The sequence below is a fragment of the Mustelus asterias genome, chromosome 3 (assembly GCF_964213995.1).
Source record: "Mustelus asterias chromosome 3, sMusAst1.hap1.1, whole genome shotgun sequence".
Classification (NCBI taxonomy): domain Eukaryota; kingdom Metazoa; phylum Chordata; class Chondrichthyes; order Carcharhiniformes; family Triakidae; genus Mustelus; species Mustelus asterias.
In genome coordinates, this window is record NC_135803.1 from 23,297,382 (window position 1) to 23,318,174 (window position 20,793).

Sequence of the window (20,793 nt, forward strand, 5' to 3'; positions counted from 1 at the left end):
TGGTCAAATTTCAAAGAATGGCTCAACTTGAATGATGAAAACAACATATAAGGAATTGTCACATTTTTTGGATATTGCTGGTGGAGAGGGTTTAGAAAGTAATGATATTTTAAATAATTACTATCCTTAAAGCAAGCTGTACTCACACGTTTAACAAAGGAATGAAAGGAATGCTAACCAAGTTGCTTTCTTGAAGATCAAAAACGATGAACAATTTGTTAGCCGCTCCTGGTATTCATAAATACCTTGTTTTAATTCACCAAAGACTCTCTGGCAAAGGCCATCCCAGCATATTGAATCATAGAATCCCTACAGTGCAGAAGGAGGCCATTCGGCCCATCAAGCTGCACCGACCACAACCCTACCCAGCCCCTATCCCTGTAGCCCCATGTATTTACTCTGCCAGTCGCCTTGACACTAAGGGGCAATTTACCATGGCCAATCAACCTAACCCACACATCTTCGGATTGTGAGAGGAAACTGGAGCACCCAGAGGAAACCCACACAGACACGGAGAGAATGTACAAACTCCACACAGACAGTGACCCAAGCCAGGAATCGTACCCAGGTCCCCGGCGCTGTGAGGCAGCAGTGCTAACCACTGTGCCACCGTGCTGCCCTGTTACAGGCTGTAAACAGAGGAAGCAAATTAGACATGAGCCACGGGAGGGGGGGCGGGGGTGGAACTTCTCATTGACTCCATCCCACGCCACCAGGAAACCCATGGCAGGTGTGCACCGTTGATGGGTCCAGAAGATCCCACGCGTGAACTGCCAGAGAATTATGACCCACACATTGAGAATCAGCTGTTTAAAGAGGGAGCTAGGAGAGCAGACATTTGCAAAAGTCAGGTTAGATTAGAGGAGGCTACTAATAAGGCAGCAGTACTATCCACTGTGTCACCATGCCGCCACTACAACACAGACAGCAACATAACCTCTAGCCCACAACTGACTACCAAAATATTTCAGTTGCCTGATGATAACTGAACTGCTGTCATTTTTGACTTCTGGATAATTCAAAATCTCTTGTCCTTCCAATCTATATAAGGAAATGTAATCTTAATGAAGGAATCTGAGGGACTGCAATCCTTTATAGGGAGTTCAAACTGGTTGTGTTGTTAAGCTACAGAAAAACTATTGCATTAACAGGGAAATTTTAATTGCCTTGTTTCAGGAGTAACAGGGGATCCGGGGGATGACAGTATGCCTGAGATCTTTTATGAAAAAGGCAACAGGGGAATCCCAGGTATTCCCGGTGAACATGGATTTACAGGACCACGAGGTAAGGAAAACAGAGTCAAACTAACTTTCAAACATCCTAGGATTTAGTTAAAAGATTATTTATTTAGCGATGAGTCACTTTTTGAAATAAATGGTTTATTCTTTCACTTCTGGAATGAATTGGAACCTGACCAAACGAGATAATGGAAGTCACTCATGGCTGTGATAGTCGAAGAGTAATTCATTTGGGTGAAATGTTAACCAACCTCCTGGCAAGGACTAGAGTACAGCAGAAAACTCTACAGGCACCAGCTTAAAAGTATCCGATGTGGGATGTGAAAAAGCTCTACCTGTGCTATAAGGATCCTGGCAAAGATTTAAATGCACTTCTTAGAGATTGGCTGATATCTGAACCTAGTGCTCTGATCACAGTCATTTGTAACATAGGGCAGGAATCCCCCCCCCCCTCCCCCCCCGGGCGTGCTTTCTGGTGGTGGAAGCGGCTCGCCATTGACTACGTGTGGGATCTTCCAATCCCGCCGATGTCTATGGTGTTTTGTGTGGCTCACCTGTCCCGCTGCCAGGAAAATCCGCACAGCAGGGTGGGAGAGTTTAATCTTCTGCAGGACTGAAAGACCCCACCGGCCAGAAGTACCCGAAAATCCAGCCTATATTTATAGGGTGGCATAGTGGCTAGCACTGCTGCCTCACAGTGCCAGGGGCCTGAGTTCGATTCCCGACTTGGGTACTCTCTGTGCGGAATCTGCACGCTCTCCCCGTGACTGCGTGGGTTTCCCCTGGGTGCTCCGGTTTCCTCCCACAGTCCGAAAGACGTGCTGGTTAGGTGCAGTGGGCATGCTACATTTTCCCTCAGTGTACCTGTGGTAAACCACTGTTATCTGTTATCTGTTGTGGTTAACCACTGTTAGTTAGTATTTATTATTACGTGTATATGTGGCACATCCCTGTCGGCTCCGCCCAAGACTCCTTCCCTTGGTCCGGGTATAAAGGCGGTGGCTTCTCCCCCTAGCCTTTAGTACAGACCAGATCTCCGACAGGAATGGCTCCAAGTTCTTGTTCATAAAAGCCTATTTGTCTTGCTTACAACTAGTCTTGACTTGATTGATAGTGCATCAGTACCCGAACAGGCACCGGAGTGTGGCGACTAGGGGATTTTTCACAGTAACTTCATTGCAGTGTTAGTGTAAGCCTACTTGTGACACTAATAAATAAACTAAAATGAAGGAGATCCAAAATGATTTTTTTTTAAAAAGGTAATCTTTTAGTGTTGGGAACACTACTGTGTTCAAGATGTCACTGTGGGTGGCATCTCACTATAGCCAATGACCTATACAATCTGTGTTAGAGGTTTGGAAGGGTAGGTTAGTGTTGTCTTGTGCCAAAAACTTTGCTGTGTTACTATGACGGGCTCTTTTGAACGTGAACGCAAGTAGTTTTGTTTTCAACGCACTAACTTTATTATAACGATTGTTTCAGGTGAAAAAGGATTACCTGGGAATCCAGGGGTTCCTGGATTCCCTGGCAGTCCTGGTCTTCCAGGCTTCGAGAAAGGTTTTTGTGGGATGATTGGACCATCTGGTCTACCTGGGCGACAAGGATTAATTGGGCATAAAGGTCAAAGAGGTATCATTGGATTTCCTGGAAGTAAGGGAGAGAAGGTAAGTATGAAAAATCACTATAACAGCTTCTTGAGGTATTTGTTATAACATCAGAACTATTGTATTGCAGAAGCTTCAGTAAAATAATTTGTGATATATTTACATTTAGGGTGACAGTGGAGAATTGGGATTTCCTGGACCCCAAGGTGAACCTGGTTGCAAAGGAACAAAAGGTATAAGTACAACTGATTAACTCCCTATTGCTTATTAATGAACTTGCAGGTTCCTATAAAAGCCATTCATTGTATTTTAACCAAGGTGACCAACATTCCCTCTCACTGAACTGAGGGAATGTGATTGAGTTCCGCTGACTTCTATGGTTTGAATGACTTGGGGCCCCAAGTTCACAAGTTTCTTGTTTAGTGGTCGGGTAAACGTTTTAAAAATTATTTAAATTATTTAGTGAGATCCCTTGATAACTTACGCGAAAGTGCTGCCCAATGTACTACAAAGCCACACACACCGTGCGTCATGGTTTGATTCCTGGTCCACCCTTTGTTGGGCAACACTTGGAGGACTAGTCTTGGCCCCTGTACTCCTGAGCTGAGAGGAGGATATTCCCACCACTGATCACTTTGTGGTTGGTCAGATTGGAATAAGAAAAGCCTTGGTAAGTCGGCCACCATTCCATCTGAACCCTGGCCTAGTTTTCAGCCTCCCCGGGTGGGTTGATTTAAAATGAAGGCCAAGTTCCAAAAACAAAGTGTTCTATTCTCCACAATTAACATCCCTCATTTCATGAGCATTAAAAAAAATTGCATGAGAATGTAAGGAAGGTGGTGTGGGGAGGGTGGAAAAGGAAGACAGGTGATATTTAACAAGATTTTTAAACGAGAGATGAAGGTGTATTTATCTCCACCTGTAAAATGAATGACAAAATTAGTAATTGCCTCTCAAATTACAGGTTCAGACCGTAAGAAATGGGAGCAGGAATAGACCATTCAGCCCATTTAGCCTGCTCCACCATTCAATAAGATCATAGCTGTTCTGATTGTGACCATAAATTCACTTTCTTGTCTGCTCTCAATAATCTTTGACTCCCTAGTTGTAAGACCTGCCTAACTCAGCCTTTGAATTATATTCGATGACCCAGCCTCCTCTGCTGTCTGTGGTAAAGAATTCCAAGCACTAACAACCCTCTGATAGAAGAAATTCCTCCTCATCTCTATTTTAAATGGGAGCCGCCGTATTTTGAAACTGTAGCCCCTATTTCTAGATTCCCCCACTGAGAGGAAACATCTGCTCAGCATCTATCCTGTTATGCCCCCTCAGTATCTTATATGCTTCAATAATATCACCTGTCAATCTCCTAAACTAAAATGAGTATAGGCTGCGCAACCTTTTCTCATAAGACAATCCTTTCAACTGAGGAAACCAACCGAGTGAACTTTCTCCGAACTGTTTTCAATGCAAATACGTCCCTCTTTATTTATGGAGACCAAAACTGTACATGGGTGCAGTTTCATTGTATAGTTGGAGGAAGACTACATTTATAATCAAATCAAATGGCGGCGTGGTGGCACAGTGGTTAGCACTGCTGCCTCACAGCGCTAGGGACCCAGGTTTGATCCCTGGCTTGGGTCACTGTCTGTGTGGAGTTTCCCCGTTCTCCCCGTGTCTGCCTGGGTTTCTTCTGGGTTCTCCGGTTTCCTCCCACAGTCCAAAGGTGTGCAGGTTAGGTGAATTGGCAGTGCTAAATTCTCCCTCAGTGTACCCAAATAAGTGCTGGAGTGTGGCGACTAGGGGATTTTCACAATAACTTCATTGCAGTGTGAATGTAAGCCTACTTGTGACTAATAAATAAACTTTCAAATCAAATATTCCATTCCCCTTGAAATAAAGGTCAACATTCCATTTGCCTTTTTAATTACTTGCTGTTCTTGTATGCTAACTTGTTGTGATTAATGGCACAAGGAGACCAGATCATTTTGTACTGCAGCATTCTGCTGTTTTTCTCTCTCTGTTTAAATAATATTCACTTTTCTAATCTTGCAAATTAGACAAACTCACATTTTCCCACATTATACTCCATCTGCTACATTTTTGCCCACGCACAACCTATCTACATTCCATTGCAGATACTTTGTATCTTCCTCACCTTTCCTATCTAACTTTATATTGTCAGCAAATTTCCCTACCATTTCTTTCATTCAAGTTATTGATATGGATTGTAAATAGTTGAGGTCCCAGCAGTAAGCCCTCGGGTAATGCACTAGGTCCAGTTTACCAACCTAAAATGACCCATGTAGCATAACTCTGGTTCCTGTAAATTAACCAATCCTCTGTCCTTGCTAATATGTCACCCTCAGACCATGAGCTGTTATCTTGCATTGAAGCCTTTTATGTGGCATCTTTCAAATGACTTTTGGAGATCCAAGTATACTACAGTTCTGACAGGGCTGGACAGACTGGATGCAGAGATGTTGTTGCCTCTGGCAGGGTGGTTTAGAACAAGGGGTCAGAGTCTCAGGATACAGGGTAGGCCATTTAGGGCTGAGATGAGGAGGAATTCTCTAACACAGAAAGCTGTGGAGGCCAAAGCACTAAATATATTTACTCAGGAGTTAGATAGGTTTTAAGATTCTAAAAATGTCAAGGGGCATGGGGAGAGCGCTGGTTGAGATAAGATGATCATGCTTAATGACAGAACAGACTTGAAGGACCGAATGGCCTACTCCTGCTCCAATTTTCTATTTTTCTACATCTATTGATTCTCTTTTATCCATCCTGCTTGTCACATCCTGAAAGGACTCTGATAAATGTGTCAAATTCGGCCTAATATTATTTATTATTACCCACTGTATGAAAATCTTCCTGGAAAACTAAACTACCAATGTTTCTTTCAACAGGTGACACAGGTGATTCTATTAGTTTGCCAGGATTCCCTGGCACCAAAGGGCAGATCGGTGACCCAGGCGAGCCAGGTAAAGTGGAATTGTTGAACAGTCAGAAATTGCAGTGACTGGGTGTAGCATTTGGTTGGGACATTGTCCATTGATATCTGCGTTCCTTATTTGAGTCCAGCACAACCTGATAGGTTGAAGTCTTCTTCCAGCCGGAAGAGTTACTCCTGATCATTTTCTGTAACTTTGGCAGAAGAAGAGGAGAAATCTTGGAATGCGTTTGAATTGTTTCTCAGAGATTTCCTCTACTTTTCCCTTGACGTTGCTATGGGCAAATGAAAAAACACATGTGGAAGTTAATTCTCTAAATTGTCTCTTATGAGATAAGACTAACTAGTCTATGTTCCTGCAGGCAAAGGCACAGAACAGCTGAAGTACCTATTCTGATATCATTGGCAATCTGCCTCAGGGCACAAAGATAGCTGGTGTGAGAGTTAGAAACATCTCTGCATGTAGAAGATGTTTTCTTCTGAAACTGGGATGAAGCTATGTTATTAGGGTACAGTAGTCGAAGGTTTTTTTTGTGCCTGCGTTGGCCGTGAGAGGAAACGGCAACATGGGTGTAAAATATCACAAGCCTCAGGAACTGAGAATCTCACCAGTGAGATCTCCTTTTCCGATTCTTCCTACCCCCCAACCCCATCCCCATACGGTGATGTAACACGGTTCCCACTTTCCCACCCACCCAAAAAGGACCTTATTTCAATAAATTTAAATATAATTAGTGGGATTCCCTGCTGCATCGCACCCCCCCATTTGGAATTTCCATGTCAGCGAAGTTTACAACTGCTGACGAAGGGAACCTGCCAAGGGCGCACAGGTAAATATAACCCTGGTGGGGGGAGATGGACATGCCCAGGCAGTGGCAGGGTTGTGGGGATGGGCCTTTGGGAAACTTCATTAGTACGGAGGAGTCCCCTTGGGTGTGTGAGGAGCAGAGGCCCCCATGGCTGTGGGGGGGTTTCTGCGTTGCCTATAGGGGAAGAGAACGTCACGATCTCGGGTTCCCCAGCTGCCAACTTCTTCCGGCCCCACCAGTGTGATGGTGTGGGCCATGTCTCCAGATTCTTTCTGCACAGGGTGCTCGATTATCTGGAAAGGAAAGCCGACTGTGCAGCCTGTGAGCTTCACACCATTTTCATGCCTTGGAGCATGAAAATATTTTTCAGCTTTCATGGGATGTGAGTGTTGCAAGTGAAGCCAATATTTGCTGCCCATCCCCCATTGTCCTTGAACTGTTAGGAATCAACCACTTTGCTGTGGGTCCGGAATTGCATGGAGACCACACCAAGTATGGACAGCAGATTTCCTTTATTAGTGGACCTGATGGGTTTTTGCAACAAACCATTATAGTTGTCATGGTTACCATTACTTAGACTATCTCTCCATTCCAGATTTAATAGAACAGGAACAAAGAACAATAAGTGAATTTAAATTCCACTAGCTGTCATGGTGGGATTTGAACCCATGTCCCTAGAGTATTAGCTTCTAGATTACTAGTCCAATGGCATTACCACTACACCACCATCTCTCCCAATGAGACACTCGAAAATATTCCAAACCATTATGCTAAGTTGTTTAAAGTTTATTATTGTCACAAGTAGTTTTACATTAACACTGCAATGAAGTTACTGTGAAAATCCTGTGGGAGGAAACTAGAACAACCGGAGGAAACCCACGCAGACATGGGGAGAACATGCAGACTCCACACAGACAGTGACCCAAGCTGGGAATCCCACTAACCACTGTGCCACCATGTAGCCTGACTCTTAGAATTCACCATTTGAGATCAAATTATTATGCGTTTAGGAATGCATGGGTCAGTCAGGAATAACCAGCACAAATCCATTAAAATAAGTTGTATTCAAAAGATTTGTTATGATTCGGAGTGTCTAATGTGAAATAATCTGTTATGACAAAGTTTGTAAAGTAAAAATGGAACCAATTAATCAAGCAACTGCAAAAGCTATAACTTGGAAACATTTTCAGCAAGCTTTCAATAATGTCTCTCACAAGAGGATTGGTAAAGTGGTGAGATATATAAAAAAACTTCAGAGGAAGACTAATACAGAATTTAATGCCATCCCCAGTGGTGAGTTTGGAGGCCAGGGTCATTTAATCAGGCTGGAGGATGGTGGGTGTGGACCTTGCTGTCTTGTTCCTCCCTCTGTCTGATTAAGTCTGGGCTAGGAAGGCTTATGGATGGCTTCCCACCTAGATGTTAATTGAGGCCTTTAAGTGGGCAATTATTATTAGCACCTAGTGTTCAACCGGCAGCAGGCGAGGGAGCCACCTCACAGGGTATCTGAAATGTGAACTCTGTTGGGTTTGCATGCAGGCTTCCAGAAGAGGTTCCTCATCCAAAGGCACTCAGTGTCTGATCAAGGGATCTGGCCACAGGAAGGAGGGGTTGCCCACTGCAAGCCTCCCTCCCATCCTTTTCTTCCAACCAACACTTCCCCACCCCTTAGCCAGCAGCCTCCTCCAGTGCCCCTTATCCTGTCCTCATTGACCTGTGATCTGGGACTTGTCGATCCTAGGCCTCTGGAGGGTACATTATTGGCAGCAGTTACCAATCCCAGTGGCACTGGTGGGCAATGGAGAGTTGCAAGTTGCTGGCCTCTGATTGGCTGGCAGCTCTCAGTAAGCAGGATCCCCATCTCCTACCCTGATCTTAATTCCCGGGGAAGGCCCAACGCTGACCAGTTAAGCCCAGTGAGCCTTCCCCAACAGGGGTGGGAGAGACCACATCATTAATATTAAGTTCTGCCCATCAGGTTTTTAAAAAGCGAATTCTTGGCTTGTGGACAACACCAGCCAGTATTTATTGCTCATCCCTCATGAGCCTGAGGCATTAAACCAACTGTGTAATGATGGACTGGAGTCATTTATGGCCAGAACAGTTAAGACTTACTTCCCTGTAGTACATTAATGCAGGAGTTGGAATTTTACTGAAGATTTCATAGTAATTTCCTGCTCCTGGCCCACACGTTGGCAGATTTTGGAGTTCAGGTTTGAATTTAAACCTCCATGACCCCTGGGTTCATAGTCCAGTACCATAATCACGAGGCTGTTATAGCCTTGTAGCAATGCTATTGACAGATGACAAGGAAATGTCATACTTAGAATCATAGAATAGAATCATAGAATCTCTACAGTGTAGAAGGAGACTATTCGGCCCATCGAGCCTGCATCGACGACAATTCCACCCAGGCCCTTTCCCCGTAGCCCCTACTAATCCCCCTAGCACTAAGGAGCAATTAAGCATGGCCAATCAACCTAACCCGCACATTTTTGGACTTGACTGTGAAGTATTTGACAATTTAATGTGCTCAATCTGGTCATTAATAAATATAAAGAAAAAATTGTGAAGGCTTGAAATCTGAATAGGTCAGTATCTATAAACAGCAGATCTAGGGGTATAACCAGGCCAGATACTGAATGGTAAGTTGTCACTTGTAGCGTTTTCTGCTTTTAAGTGTTTTGGATGTTGTCTGTTTGTTCTTCATAAATCTACATTGAACAGTAATGAAGACAATTATTGTCCTTCTGCACAGTAAACCTGCCTATGCCACTTGCAGTACTTGTAAATTGCAGCACAAGAATTGATTTTTAATTCTCCTTTTTTAGGCGAGAATGGTTTACCAGGTCCGCCTGGTCTCCCTGGTCTTGATCGACAGCGAGGTGCACCTGGAGTAAAGGGAATTCACGGTGATCCAGGGGTTCCAGGTTTCCCAGGTATTCACAGCCGTTTAAAAGGAACAACTGAACCACTACCCGTTGGTTATTGACATGTTAAACATGATCAGTGTGACAGTCAGATATAGAGATTATAAGGTGGCTTTGGATGAAGGAACAAAGTGGTTTACAGCACATCTGCTCTGTCACCTCTCTGCAGGCTCTTAATGAAAGAATCTGTTTGGAAAATAGTAAGTTTTAAAAATTATTTCATTGGATGTGAGCATCATTGACTAGGTCAGCAATTATTGCCATCTCTAATTACCCTTGAGAAGGTGATAGTGCGCTGCCTACTTGAACCTTTGCAGTCCCTGAGGTGTAGATACATCCACAGCTGTTTGCAAGGGAGTTCCAGGATTTTGACCCAGTGAAATTGAAGGAACGGCGATATACTCCCAAGTCAGGATGGTGCGGGGCAAGGGGGAGAACTTGCAGTTGGTGCATCTGCTGTCCTTTTTTTATGGTAGAGGTCGTGAGTTCGAAAAGTGCTGTCAAAGGAGCCTCGCTGTTACTGTGATGCATCTTATAGACGATACACACTGCTGCCACTGTGCAAAGGGGACAAGAGAGTGAATGTTTACAGTGATGGATGGGAAGCCAATCAAGCAGGCTGCATTGTCTTGGATGGTGTCCAGCCTCTTGAGTCTTGTTGGAGCCTCACTCATCCAGGCAAGAGGAGAGTATTCCATCACACTTCTGACTTGTGCTTTGTAGATGGTCAACAAGCGATGGGGAGTCAGGTGTATTAATATAACTGGTCCAGTTCAGTTTCTGGTCAGTGGTAACCCCCAGGATGTTGATAGTGGGGTATTCAGCAGTGGTAATGCCGTTTAATGTTAAAGGGAGATGGTTAGATTCTCTCGGTGGAAATGGCCAATGCCTGGTACTTGTATGGTGTGAATGTTACTTGCCACTCAGCCAAAGTCTGGATATTGTCCAAGACCTTTTGCATATGAACATGAATGTGATTCCGTATCTGAGGAGTTGTCAATGGTCCTGAACATTGTGCAATCAACAGCGAACATTTCTGACCTTTCAATGGAGAGAAGGTCACTGATGAAGCAGCTGACGATGGTTGGCCTAGGTCACTATCTTGAGGAACTCCTGCTGTGATATCATGGAACTGAAATGACTGGCCTTCATCCACCGTAGCCATCTTCTTTAGCGCTAGGTATGACTCCAACTAGTGGAGACTTTTCCCTACGATTCTCATTGACTTCAGTTTTGTAGGGCTCCTTGTTGCTACACTCAGTCAAATGCTGCCTTGATGGCAAGGACAGTCACTCTCACCTTGAGTTCTGCTCCTTTCCCCATATGTGGAACAAAGCTGTAATGAGGTTACAAGCTGAGTAACCCTGGAAGAACCTAAACTGACCATCAATGAATGCATTATTGCTGTGTAAGCGCTGTTTGATATCACTTGTAACCACACCTACCATCACTTTGGTGATTGAAAGTAGACCAATGGGGTAGTAAATGACTCAATTGGATTTATCCTGCTTTTTGTGGACTGGACATATCTGAGTAATTTTCCATGATATTGGATAAAGCCAATGTTGTAGCTACATGGAAGCAGCTTGGCTAGAGATGTGGCTAGTTTTGGAGTTAGGATCTTTAGCCATTGCAGTATTCGGTGCCTTCAGACATTTCTTGCTATCATTTGGAGTGAATCTAATTGACTGAGGATTGGCAGCTTTGATGCTGGGGATCTCCAGAGGAGGCTGAGATGGATCCCCCACTTGACATTTTTGGATGAAGTTTGTTGCGAATGCTTCAGCCTTGTCTTTTGTGCTGTTGTGCTGGACTCCCCCTCAATTGAGGCTGGGTGTATTTGTGGAGCCTCCTCCTTCAGTTAGTTGTTCACCATCATTCACAACTGGGTGTTGCAGGACTGCCAGATGTTGATGAACAATTAGGAGATGGATGCCACTGCACACACGGTGCTGTATAACGCCCAGGAACTACTGCACAATTGGGGAAGAAAAGTAACACGATGCCTCAATCACAGACTCTTACAACGGAACCTTCACAAAAAGAAGTGATCGGTGCTGCCTGCAGCAGGAAGATACGAAAGGCTGGAATTTTACCGTCCCGCCTGCCACGGGACTCGGAGCGGGCGAGGGGCGGACCATGGGAAGGTCTGTTGACCTCAGGCGGGATTTTATGGTTTTGGGGCGAGCGAGGCCGTAAAACCCTGGCCATTGTCCATAGTTACTGGCATTGTGTTCGTAACATCCCACTTCACATCTGAAACCGCAGGAGAGGAGGGAGAGGGGCTTGGAATATCTAAGAATCTGAACATATTGCAACAGCTGCATCACAGCGACATTCTCTTTTTATTCATAATTAGGTGGGACGCAAACAAGATAGAGCTGAAAAGCTGACTATATCTCACTAATGATATAAACTGTGATATAATCAGTGAAGAATGCATTTGCAAGCAACATATAGTTACTTCTGTAGAATTGGCAGTAGGAAGCATGCTTCATAGGAATAAGTAGTCCGCTCATTTTTGAAGTGGATTATGTGATGTGTGGGGTTATGTGGCACTGTGACAGTGTATTAGGCAGGCATAAACCAAGAGTTAAAAGTCATATTCAGAATGGCCACTTGATCAACTTGTGCTATAATGATTGTGTTAATTAATCTCATTAGGATATCAAGGACCTCCAGGAGACCCAGGACGCCCAGGACCAACAGGATTACCCGGCATCCAAGGAAAACCAGGATCTGTGGGACTGCCTGGCCCACCAGGCTCCAAAGGTAAATTGGGATATATCGTAACCAGAAGCTAGTGACTATTTCAATAATGACTATTTAAAAGTGGGGAAGTGGTAAGAATCCAGAAGTTTTACTACTACAAAGAATGTTCAAAGCAAAACAAACTGAAGAGTTTTCCCAGATAAGTTTCTATAATGATCATATCCAGGAGCTTAATTCATATAAACAGAATCACACAAAATATACAACTTCTGTTTTACTGTCTGCTCTCTTGGTTGGAGTCTTGTTTATTTCTGCTTCAAAGAGTCTGAACTACGGGGGGTCAATAGTACTAAGAAAAACCTAGTGTTCCTTGCCTCTCCTGTGTTTTTTCCACCACTCAGTTTGAAGGTGAGACATATGGGTCTGAAACTAGAGTCATAAACTTACATGAAAGTTATTAAAAGGGTATGGAGACAGAGTTACCTAAAGTGGAGAGTAGGTTAAAAGGTAAGATGCAAGTGGCATATATTTATGGAGATATTTCATAACCATCAACAAAGATATGTTCCATTGAAAATGGAGGACTCTACAAGAAGAATTCACCCATGGCTGACTAAGGAAACGAAGGATGGTATCAACCTGTTTAAATTTTAAAACAACACTTGGCAGTTAACTGTTAGTCACCATTACCTGGTGCATTCTCTATGGCACTGCCTCGACTAATCAGAGTCTACTTACCAATCAATCAGCATTCTCTTAAATTTATTAATGTTCCTTGAGGATGTAACAAGGAGGGTCAATAAAGGGGTACCAACAGATGTAGTGTATTTGGCATTCAATAAAGTGCCACATAAAAGGTTATTGCACAAGAGTTTATGGAGATGGAGGTGATATCTTAGCATAGATAAAGCATTGGCCAATGAACAGGAAACAGTGTAGGGATAAATAGGTCAGTTTCAGGCTGGCAAACTGTAACTAGTGGTGTACAGGGATCAGTGCTTGAGCCTCAACTATTTGTGATCTATAATGACTTAGATGAAGGGACTGAGTATATTGTAATCAAATCTGCTGATGATACAAAGTTATGAATCATGGAGATGTCTTTCATGGAATGTTGATGTCATTTTCAAATCCAGCATGTATTGTCCTTTCCTATTTACCCTTGAGAAAATGGTGGTTAGTCATCTGTTCTAGTTTGTGAGATACAGGATCAAATCTTTGGCCTAAACCTTTTCAAAACCTGAACTTGACAGCCCAATCAATAGAAAACAGCCACTTCAAAATGCTCAAATCTTTGTTCTGAGAAATCTTTCAACTAGGGTGCTGATCTACTTTCGGAACTATTTTCAGCTAAGAATATCAGTACTAAAATACTCTTAGACTTATTGTGGCTGTTGCCTTTAAAAGAGACAATTAAGATATTAGAAACAATCTCCCCTTTATTCTAGGTCAACTTGGATCACCTGGCTTACATGGTCTAAATGGATTGCAAGGACAAAAAGGAACACCTGGACCTCCAGGTAAAAGCTACAGGATTATTGCCTGTAATTTTACAGTTAAAGTGTTCAACCATTCCTTTCAACTAACCAACTCTTGAAATAGATACCAGTAGTACCCAAACAACATTTTTTCCAGATTATTGCACTGAAATACTTCTTTCTGGATACTGATATAAATCATATCCCTCTGATATAGATAGCACATCATCTTTGGGGCATACGTAGAACTCACACCTAAATATTGTCATGTCAGAACAGATGCCCATCACACTGACACCATTTTGTGAACACAGATATCAAATACATTTAGACAAATTGTGCCAATTCTCTAAAATTTTGTTCACTTGGTTGCTATTTTTTCATTGTTGCTGTTTGATATTAGAGCATTAATTACCTTTAGGTTATAACTTCAGCTTTACCCTCTGATGCGTCACACAATTATTAATATTTCTGTAATTAAAAAGGACTGAGTGAACTTGGACCAGCGGGATCGCCAGGACCATGTGGATCAAAAGGTGAAAAGGGTTCCCCAGGACCTCCAGGAAGCCCTGGTCAATGCCCAAAGGGTAGAGTAGGAGATCGAGGACCAGAAGGTAGGAAAGTACGTTACCCTAAAGGATCATGTTTTTTATTTGCATTGCACCACTAGACTATTTAGATTCCCTGTGGATAGACAGAACCAGAGATTGCTGCCTGTAAGCCCCATGCAGCTTTCCTCATTGGCATTGCTTCCACAGGCAGTGTACCATGGCATTCACTGTCCTTGGTATGGTTTTGAAGTGGTACCACCCAAACCAACTTTTCCTACATATGTTCTGATACTGAAATAAACGCATATCCAAGGATGCTTTGCCCCCCTTACCATAGCTGTATTACTTGTGCAAACAATTTGATTTGATTTATTATTGTCCCATGTATTAGTATACAGTGGAAAGTATTGTTTCTTGTGCGCTATACAGATAAAGCATACCGTTCATAGAGACGGAAAGGAGAGGGTGCAGAATGTAGTGTTACAGTCACAACAAGGGTGTAGAGAAAGATCAACTTACTGTAAGGTAGGTCCATTCAAAAGTCTGAAGGCAGCAGGGAAGAAGCTGTTCTTAAGTTGGTTGGTACGTGATTGCAGACTTTTGTATCTTTTTCCCGATGGAAGAAGGTGGAAGAGAGTATTTCCGAGGTGCATGGGGCCCTTGATTATGCTGGCTGCTTTCCCAAGGCAGCGGGAAGTGTAGACAGAGTCAATGGATGGGAGGCCAGTTTGCATGATGAACTGAGCTTATGTTTGAAGTTTGTACTTATTGAAAGTGTTTGGTTTGCTTCTCCTCTTTGTGCTTTTTCTCTGTTCCCCCTCATTTTGCTAGATAGACTCTTAACTGCATTAGACCCTTTGCTGTGCTTTTAAAATCATATGCTAGATAAGGCAAACTTTAATTTACAGAGCCCTAAAAGGATTGTAGGGTCTTCTGGCCTGCCTGTTGAACTGCACCCCTCTACCTGTCAATGGAAGACATGCTGAATGTACTAGCAACTGAGAGCTGCACTGACTGACACAGGGGCACATTTCAAAAAGGCAGGTTGTGCTCACATTAGGAGGCTTCACTGAGCTTCTTAAACCATTTGTGCCATAAGAAAAAGTCTAATTTCGCATGATAGATAGATATTTGGATAGCAGCTTGTATTGGACAAAGTACCCATGCACAAATAACCTTTTATAAAGTGATTATCATTATTATTAGAATGTCGGCCATTGATTGAAGGCTTAGATATGCGACAGGTTCTAACATTGTGCAGAATTTTACATTCCCCCACCAACAAGTTTGCAGGCGGCGGGATGGGAAAGGGCCATAAAATTCCTGGGCTGGCTTTTGCCCGCCCTGACCTCTCTGCAACTTAACAGTGGGATGGGTGAGGCCCAGGACAACCTGGCTGTGCTTGCTCCAATTGAGGCCCTTAAGTGACTAATTAATGACAACCTGAGAACTGTTTCCTGCCCAGCCTCAATTTTCAAGCTGGTGGGAGAAGTTCAGGGGGCAGTGGAGGGAAACCTCAAGTGACCCTGCTCAGGCCTCAGGCTTTCAACATTGGGACTTGCTGGTGCTTCCCTCCCCCGCCCCTCAGCTTCTTTTCCAACACCTCTGCCACCCTGTGCCCACCCTCCAGACCTCACCCCAGCTCCCCCCACCTGAGCCGCCCCCCCCCCCCCCCCCCCCATACTTACCTGGCCCTCCGGAACCTCGATTCTGGAGTGCTGTCCACTGCAACTTCTGGCGCTGCTGAGACTAGAGAGCTGCTAGCCAATCAGATTGGCTGACAGCTCACTGAGGCAGGAATTCCTCCCGAGCGAGAGGCACAAATCCCATCTCCATGGAATTAACTAAATGGCTGTGGGGCAGTCGATATTGACGGCGATGCATTCGACATTGACTCTTCAGATGACCGGCAGGAAAATCCTAACCATTGTTAATCTTTCATGGAATGAGGGTGTCACTGCCAAGGCCAGCAGTTTGTCGCCCATTCCTAATTGCATTTGAACCAAGTGGCTTTCTCGGCCATTTGAGAAGCATTTAAAAGTCAACCACATTAAGCAAACCTGGATTAAAAAGAAAATTGTCCATTGATCGATTCTAACACTAACCATTGGGAAGATTACTCCATCTTACACTCTTCATTTGGATACTTGGAGACATGGCTGGGTCCAATGTTGCTTCATGTTGTTTCACCCAGTGAATGTTGTCACGTTTTTGTGTTTGTGTTGTACGAAATGAAGATGCCTGTTGTCATGTTGTATTAATTCTTGTTTTGATTTGCATGTTTGCATCTGTCTTTGTCTAATGCCATCACATGAATCCTTAATGCCTCCCGCTGTTTGGTCATGGCCTTTATGAACTGAATCCAGGCCCTCCAGGTGAGCACTTCAATATAAAGATCACTTGAGTTTTAATTATTAAAGAAAATTGCTTTTCCCACATCAGTCATTTGTGCTGGTAGCTGTATCACAGGAATGTGCAACTGGTAGTTCTAACTCTTCCCCTTGATCCAGTGATCCAACATTGTACTCCGTATCCCTTATACTAACAAACGCTTTGTAGAAAAATTCCCCTTCGGTGACATTGGTGCAATAATCTTACTGAGGCCTTCTTCCGTTTATTTACATCATACTCAAGGTGCCACTCAGCGGCTGCAGGGTATAGGTCAGCCTCAAAGTCTTTCAACTGCAGATCTGAGTGGAGCCAGCTAGTTCTAAACCCCCCACTGCGCTACACCTTCCCTATTGGGTGACCCTCCACTCACCTAATAGGAGAGCTCACATTCTACAAGGCCTATGGGAAGATCTATAGAGTGGAAACCTTCGCTTCTAAAGGAAGCGCCATCAAGTCATTGACGCTGGTTCTTCCTGGGGTTGATTGGAGGCAGGACCGGATCTGGGGGTGTGAAGCGGAGTGGAGATCTTTGCTTTTAAAGGAAGCGCCACCAAGCCATTGATGCTGGTTCTTCCTGAGGTCTTTCTTCAGTTGGGGTGCCAGTCTCTTCCACTTCCATCTCGGAATCCGCAGGCGTAGGATCGATTTCTGCATGTGGCTTGATGCTGGCAGTGGTCGTCCCCAGGGCTGGTAATGAGGCCTGCACTGGCACAGGCTCCCTACTCCTGAGATGGTCCAGGTGATTCCTCACAATTTTGTCCTGCACTTGGACCTCATAAGACTCAGCATTATTTTCTCCATTATGATCCTGGGGACCCAACTGAAGCCGTCCCTGAAGTTCCTCACGTAGACTGGGTCGCCGGTTTTGAATGTTCTGTCTGTCCTTACAGAATCATAGTTCTTCTGGTTCTCTTGTTGGGACTCCACCCTCCCCGCCAGGTTTGGGAAAAGTTGGCTTAATCTTGTCTGAAGCCTCCATCTCATTAATCATTCCACCGGTGCAATTTCTGTCATTGTGTGAGGGGTAGTCCTGTAGTTGAATAAAAATTGCACCAGTTAGGGCTCTGTGGATGCTGCAGGTTGCTTTTTCATGCCGAGTTTAAAAGTCTACATCGCTCGTTCAACCAACCCATTCGATGACAGGTGGTAGGGTGTTTGATTCAGTTGGAAAGCATCAAGGTCTGAAACTCGGTGCTGGTAAAGGCAGTGCCATTGTCAGAAACCAGGACTTCAGGTATCCCATGTGTGCAGAAACTTTGTCGTAGTTCCTCAGTGGAATCTATGCGATGTATCTCCAAACATTTGGAATGAACGTCAACTATAATCAAGAACGTGGAACCCAAAAACAGCCTGGCGAAGTCTACATGCACTCACACCAGAGCCTACCAAGCCACTCACATGGATGTAGGGAGGCTGAGGGGGAAATTTTTAATTCTCTTGGAATGACTCACACTGTTTGACCAAGTTGGTAATGTCTGCATCATCATACATAGCCCCTGAATAGTACTTTCATCTTCGAAAGCCCAGGGTGGCCATGGTGTAATTCCATAAGGGATGAGCCCATCATCATTGAGTAATCGGGACATATACCTGTGCATTTCTCTATTGATCTGTTGTGCTCCATGGACTTAAGATAATACATAAAGTGGAAGTTCCCAATTGCATTCAAAGAGTCACCAACCTCATTTACCCATCTTACCAAGGCCAGGTGGGCTTCATCAATTCAATAGAATTAACCCATTTTTTCACCTGCACCTCTGTTATTGTCCCTATCTCGCTGGTCACAAAATTGGGCTCTGTAGTGCCACTGATCTCAGCACAATGGGTACGGAAGGGGGTTTAAAAACAGTAGTGGATCTGCTTCTGGCCAGGTCTAACGCAGCTCGTTCCGGCTGTCATCTTAGGAAATATGATAGTTTAGGCGTCCCATTTGTGTGCCGGAAGCATGCAGAATGGACAGATCATGATATCAGTCAAAGTTCAACGTTGGTTTGGCAACAGACCTGACATTTTGCACCTTTTAGAAATGTAGGCTGGCCTGGAGAAATGTAGGTTAGTTTTAACTCTCACACATCTTGGTGCCCTGCTGGGCTTGCAGTAGTATGTTTAGCTCGGGACTGCATGCTGCAGTCATGAAGATGAGCAGAGAGCATGAAATTTGCATGTTGTCTGTATCACCTTGATCAGGCATGGGGCCAATTACAATCCCAGTGCCTGCGAGCCATCCATCATGAACTTTTAGCTCATGGGCTCATATTTTTCCTGGCTTGTTCTAGTGCTTTCTCTGGGACACTGATTTTCTGACCCTTTCAATAATGTACTTTTACTCCACAAGCATCACTCCCAATGTGATACATCAATGAGTGTGCACAAGGTTTGGCGCTGACGCTCCTAGATTCCTGAGTAACTTATCGAAGCGTCGGAGCCTGATCTTGAAACATGGACATAAGGAAGGAGTGAGAAATATAATTCATTGAATAAATATCTCCTCCTATAAAAGTTAGGATCATGCAGCAATTTGGATAACTACAGCTCCTCTTTAAGCAGACAATATATTCATCAAATACTATGAATTCTAATATACTCTGCTCAAATGCAGAATGTGTGACAAAAATATAACTTCTATCAAGTACTACAGTGACTTCATTGCAGTGTTAATATAAGCCTATTTGCGACACTAATAAATAAACTATAGTTTCTAATATCTGTCGAAATGTGGAATGTATGACAATGATATAACTGTTCATTAATCTACTTTAAGTACTAAGACTGTTCATTTCAATATGTCCAATAAATTTGCATTGAAATTACAGGTCCACGGGGAGCATCAGGACCTCCAGGTTTAAGGGGACCACCTTGCGATTATTTCTCCGTTGGGCCGCCAGGAGATCAAGGTCCACCAGGTTTCGATGGTCCACCAGGTATGAGAGCTTTTGCCAAGTCAGTGACCATAGAGAAACCTAAATGAAAGCATTCGTACTCATTTCACCAGGGTTTTGTGTGGGATTTGATCCCACTGTTCATCAACCAACTAACTGCCTTGAGAAGGATGGCGGGAATTTTAATCCAACCCGCCCGCCTATGGGGAAAATGTTGTGTTTGGGCAGGGTGCAAAAGCATTGTTTCACCAGACTCTGTGGGTTTCCTGTATGATGAGTTTGTTTTCAGCTGATTCAGTCAGTAGATTGAGTACTCTACATGGATTACTTCTTGTTACTAAGACATATAATTATTTACTGTTTGATTCTTCAAAAAACAGCTAAAAAGCAATGGGAGAATGGTTATTTTTCTGTGCAACATCCTAGCACTATTGGAATTCTGAATGTGTGATCTTGGCTACATTGCTTTATTGCAGAAATGCACTGTTCTCACCCAGAATTCCACATTGAGATCTTCATACAGTCCACGCGGCCTGTAAATTCTTCAGGAGGAAGGATGAACAAGACCTCATGGAACACATGCCTCTTTATTATGTGATGCATCAGTCTCATTCCTTCTTGTTCCTCCCACACCCATTACATTTGCAAATTAGGCAATCCTCATTCGGAGTCCCTCATGTAGCGCCCAGAACGTCTTAATGTGGGTGGGGGTAAAAGTAACCCGGGCAGTCTCATGGCGTTAAGATATCGATGGCAGGGCCAGCTCTGTCCAGGTGCAAGCCACATAAATAGACATTTTATAAACCTTTCTGCAACAATCTTATTCACTCCTCAGAGTGACATGATGACATGAACAACAACTTATATTTGCAGCTCTAACATACAGTCATAGGGTCATACAGTGCAGAAAAGGCCCTTCGGCCCATCGAGTGTGCACCAACACAATCTGCCACTAAATATAGTAAAAGGAGAGATTATCAAACCAAACTTGACACCAGGCTGCACAACGAGATATTTGATTAGTGTTCAACAGGAAAGTTTTAAGGAGGGTCTTAAAGGAGAGGTAGAAAGGAGAGATTTAATGAGGGAATTCCAGAACTTAGGTCTTGATTGCTGAGGGCATGGTTGCCTGATTAAAATCAGGGATGGTTAAAGGACCAGAATTGAAGGAATGCCCCATCTTGGAGGCTGCAGCAAGGCTGGAGGAGGCTACAGTTGTTAGGGAAGGGCAAAACCGTGGAGGGACTT

General features: G+C 43.8%; 1 protein-coding gene across 1 annotated transcript in view; it reads left to right on the forward strand.

Annotated features, from left to right (window-relative positions):
* The window catches only part of LOC144488006 (uncharacterized), a 183,829-nt gene that overhangs the window by 130,100 nt on the left and 32,936 nt on the right, over positions 1-20,793 (forward strand). The window contains exons 32-40 of the mRNA XM_078206027.1: positions 1,177-1,284; positions 2,721-2,902; positions 3,012-3,075; positions 5,752-5,826; positions 9,436-9,543; positions 12,199-12,306; positions 13,695-13,766; positions 14,210-14,338; positions 19,480-19,587. Coding sequence (XP_078062153.1) covers positions 1,177-1,284; positions 2,721-2,902; positions 3,012-3,075; positions 5,752-5,826; positions 9,436-9,543; positions 12,199-12,306; positions 13,695-13,766; positions 14,210-14,338; positions 19,480-19,587 — 954 coding nt within the window. The remainder of the gene's footprint in view (positions 1-1,176; positions 1,285-2,720; positions 2,903-3,011; positions 3,076-5,751; positions 5,827-9,435; positions 9,544-12,198; positions 12,307-13,694; positions 13,767-14,209; positions 14,339-19,479; positions 19,588-20,793) is intronic.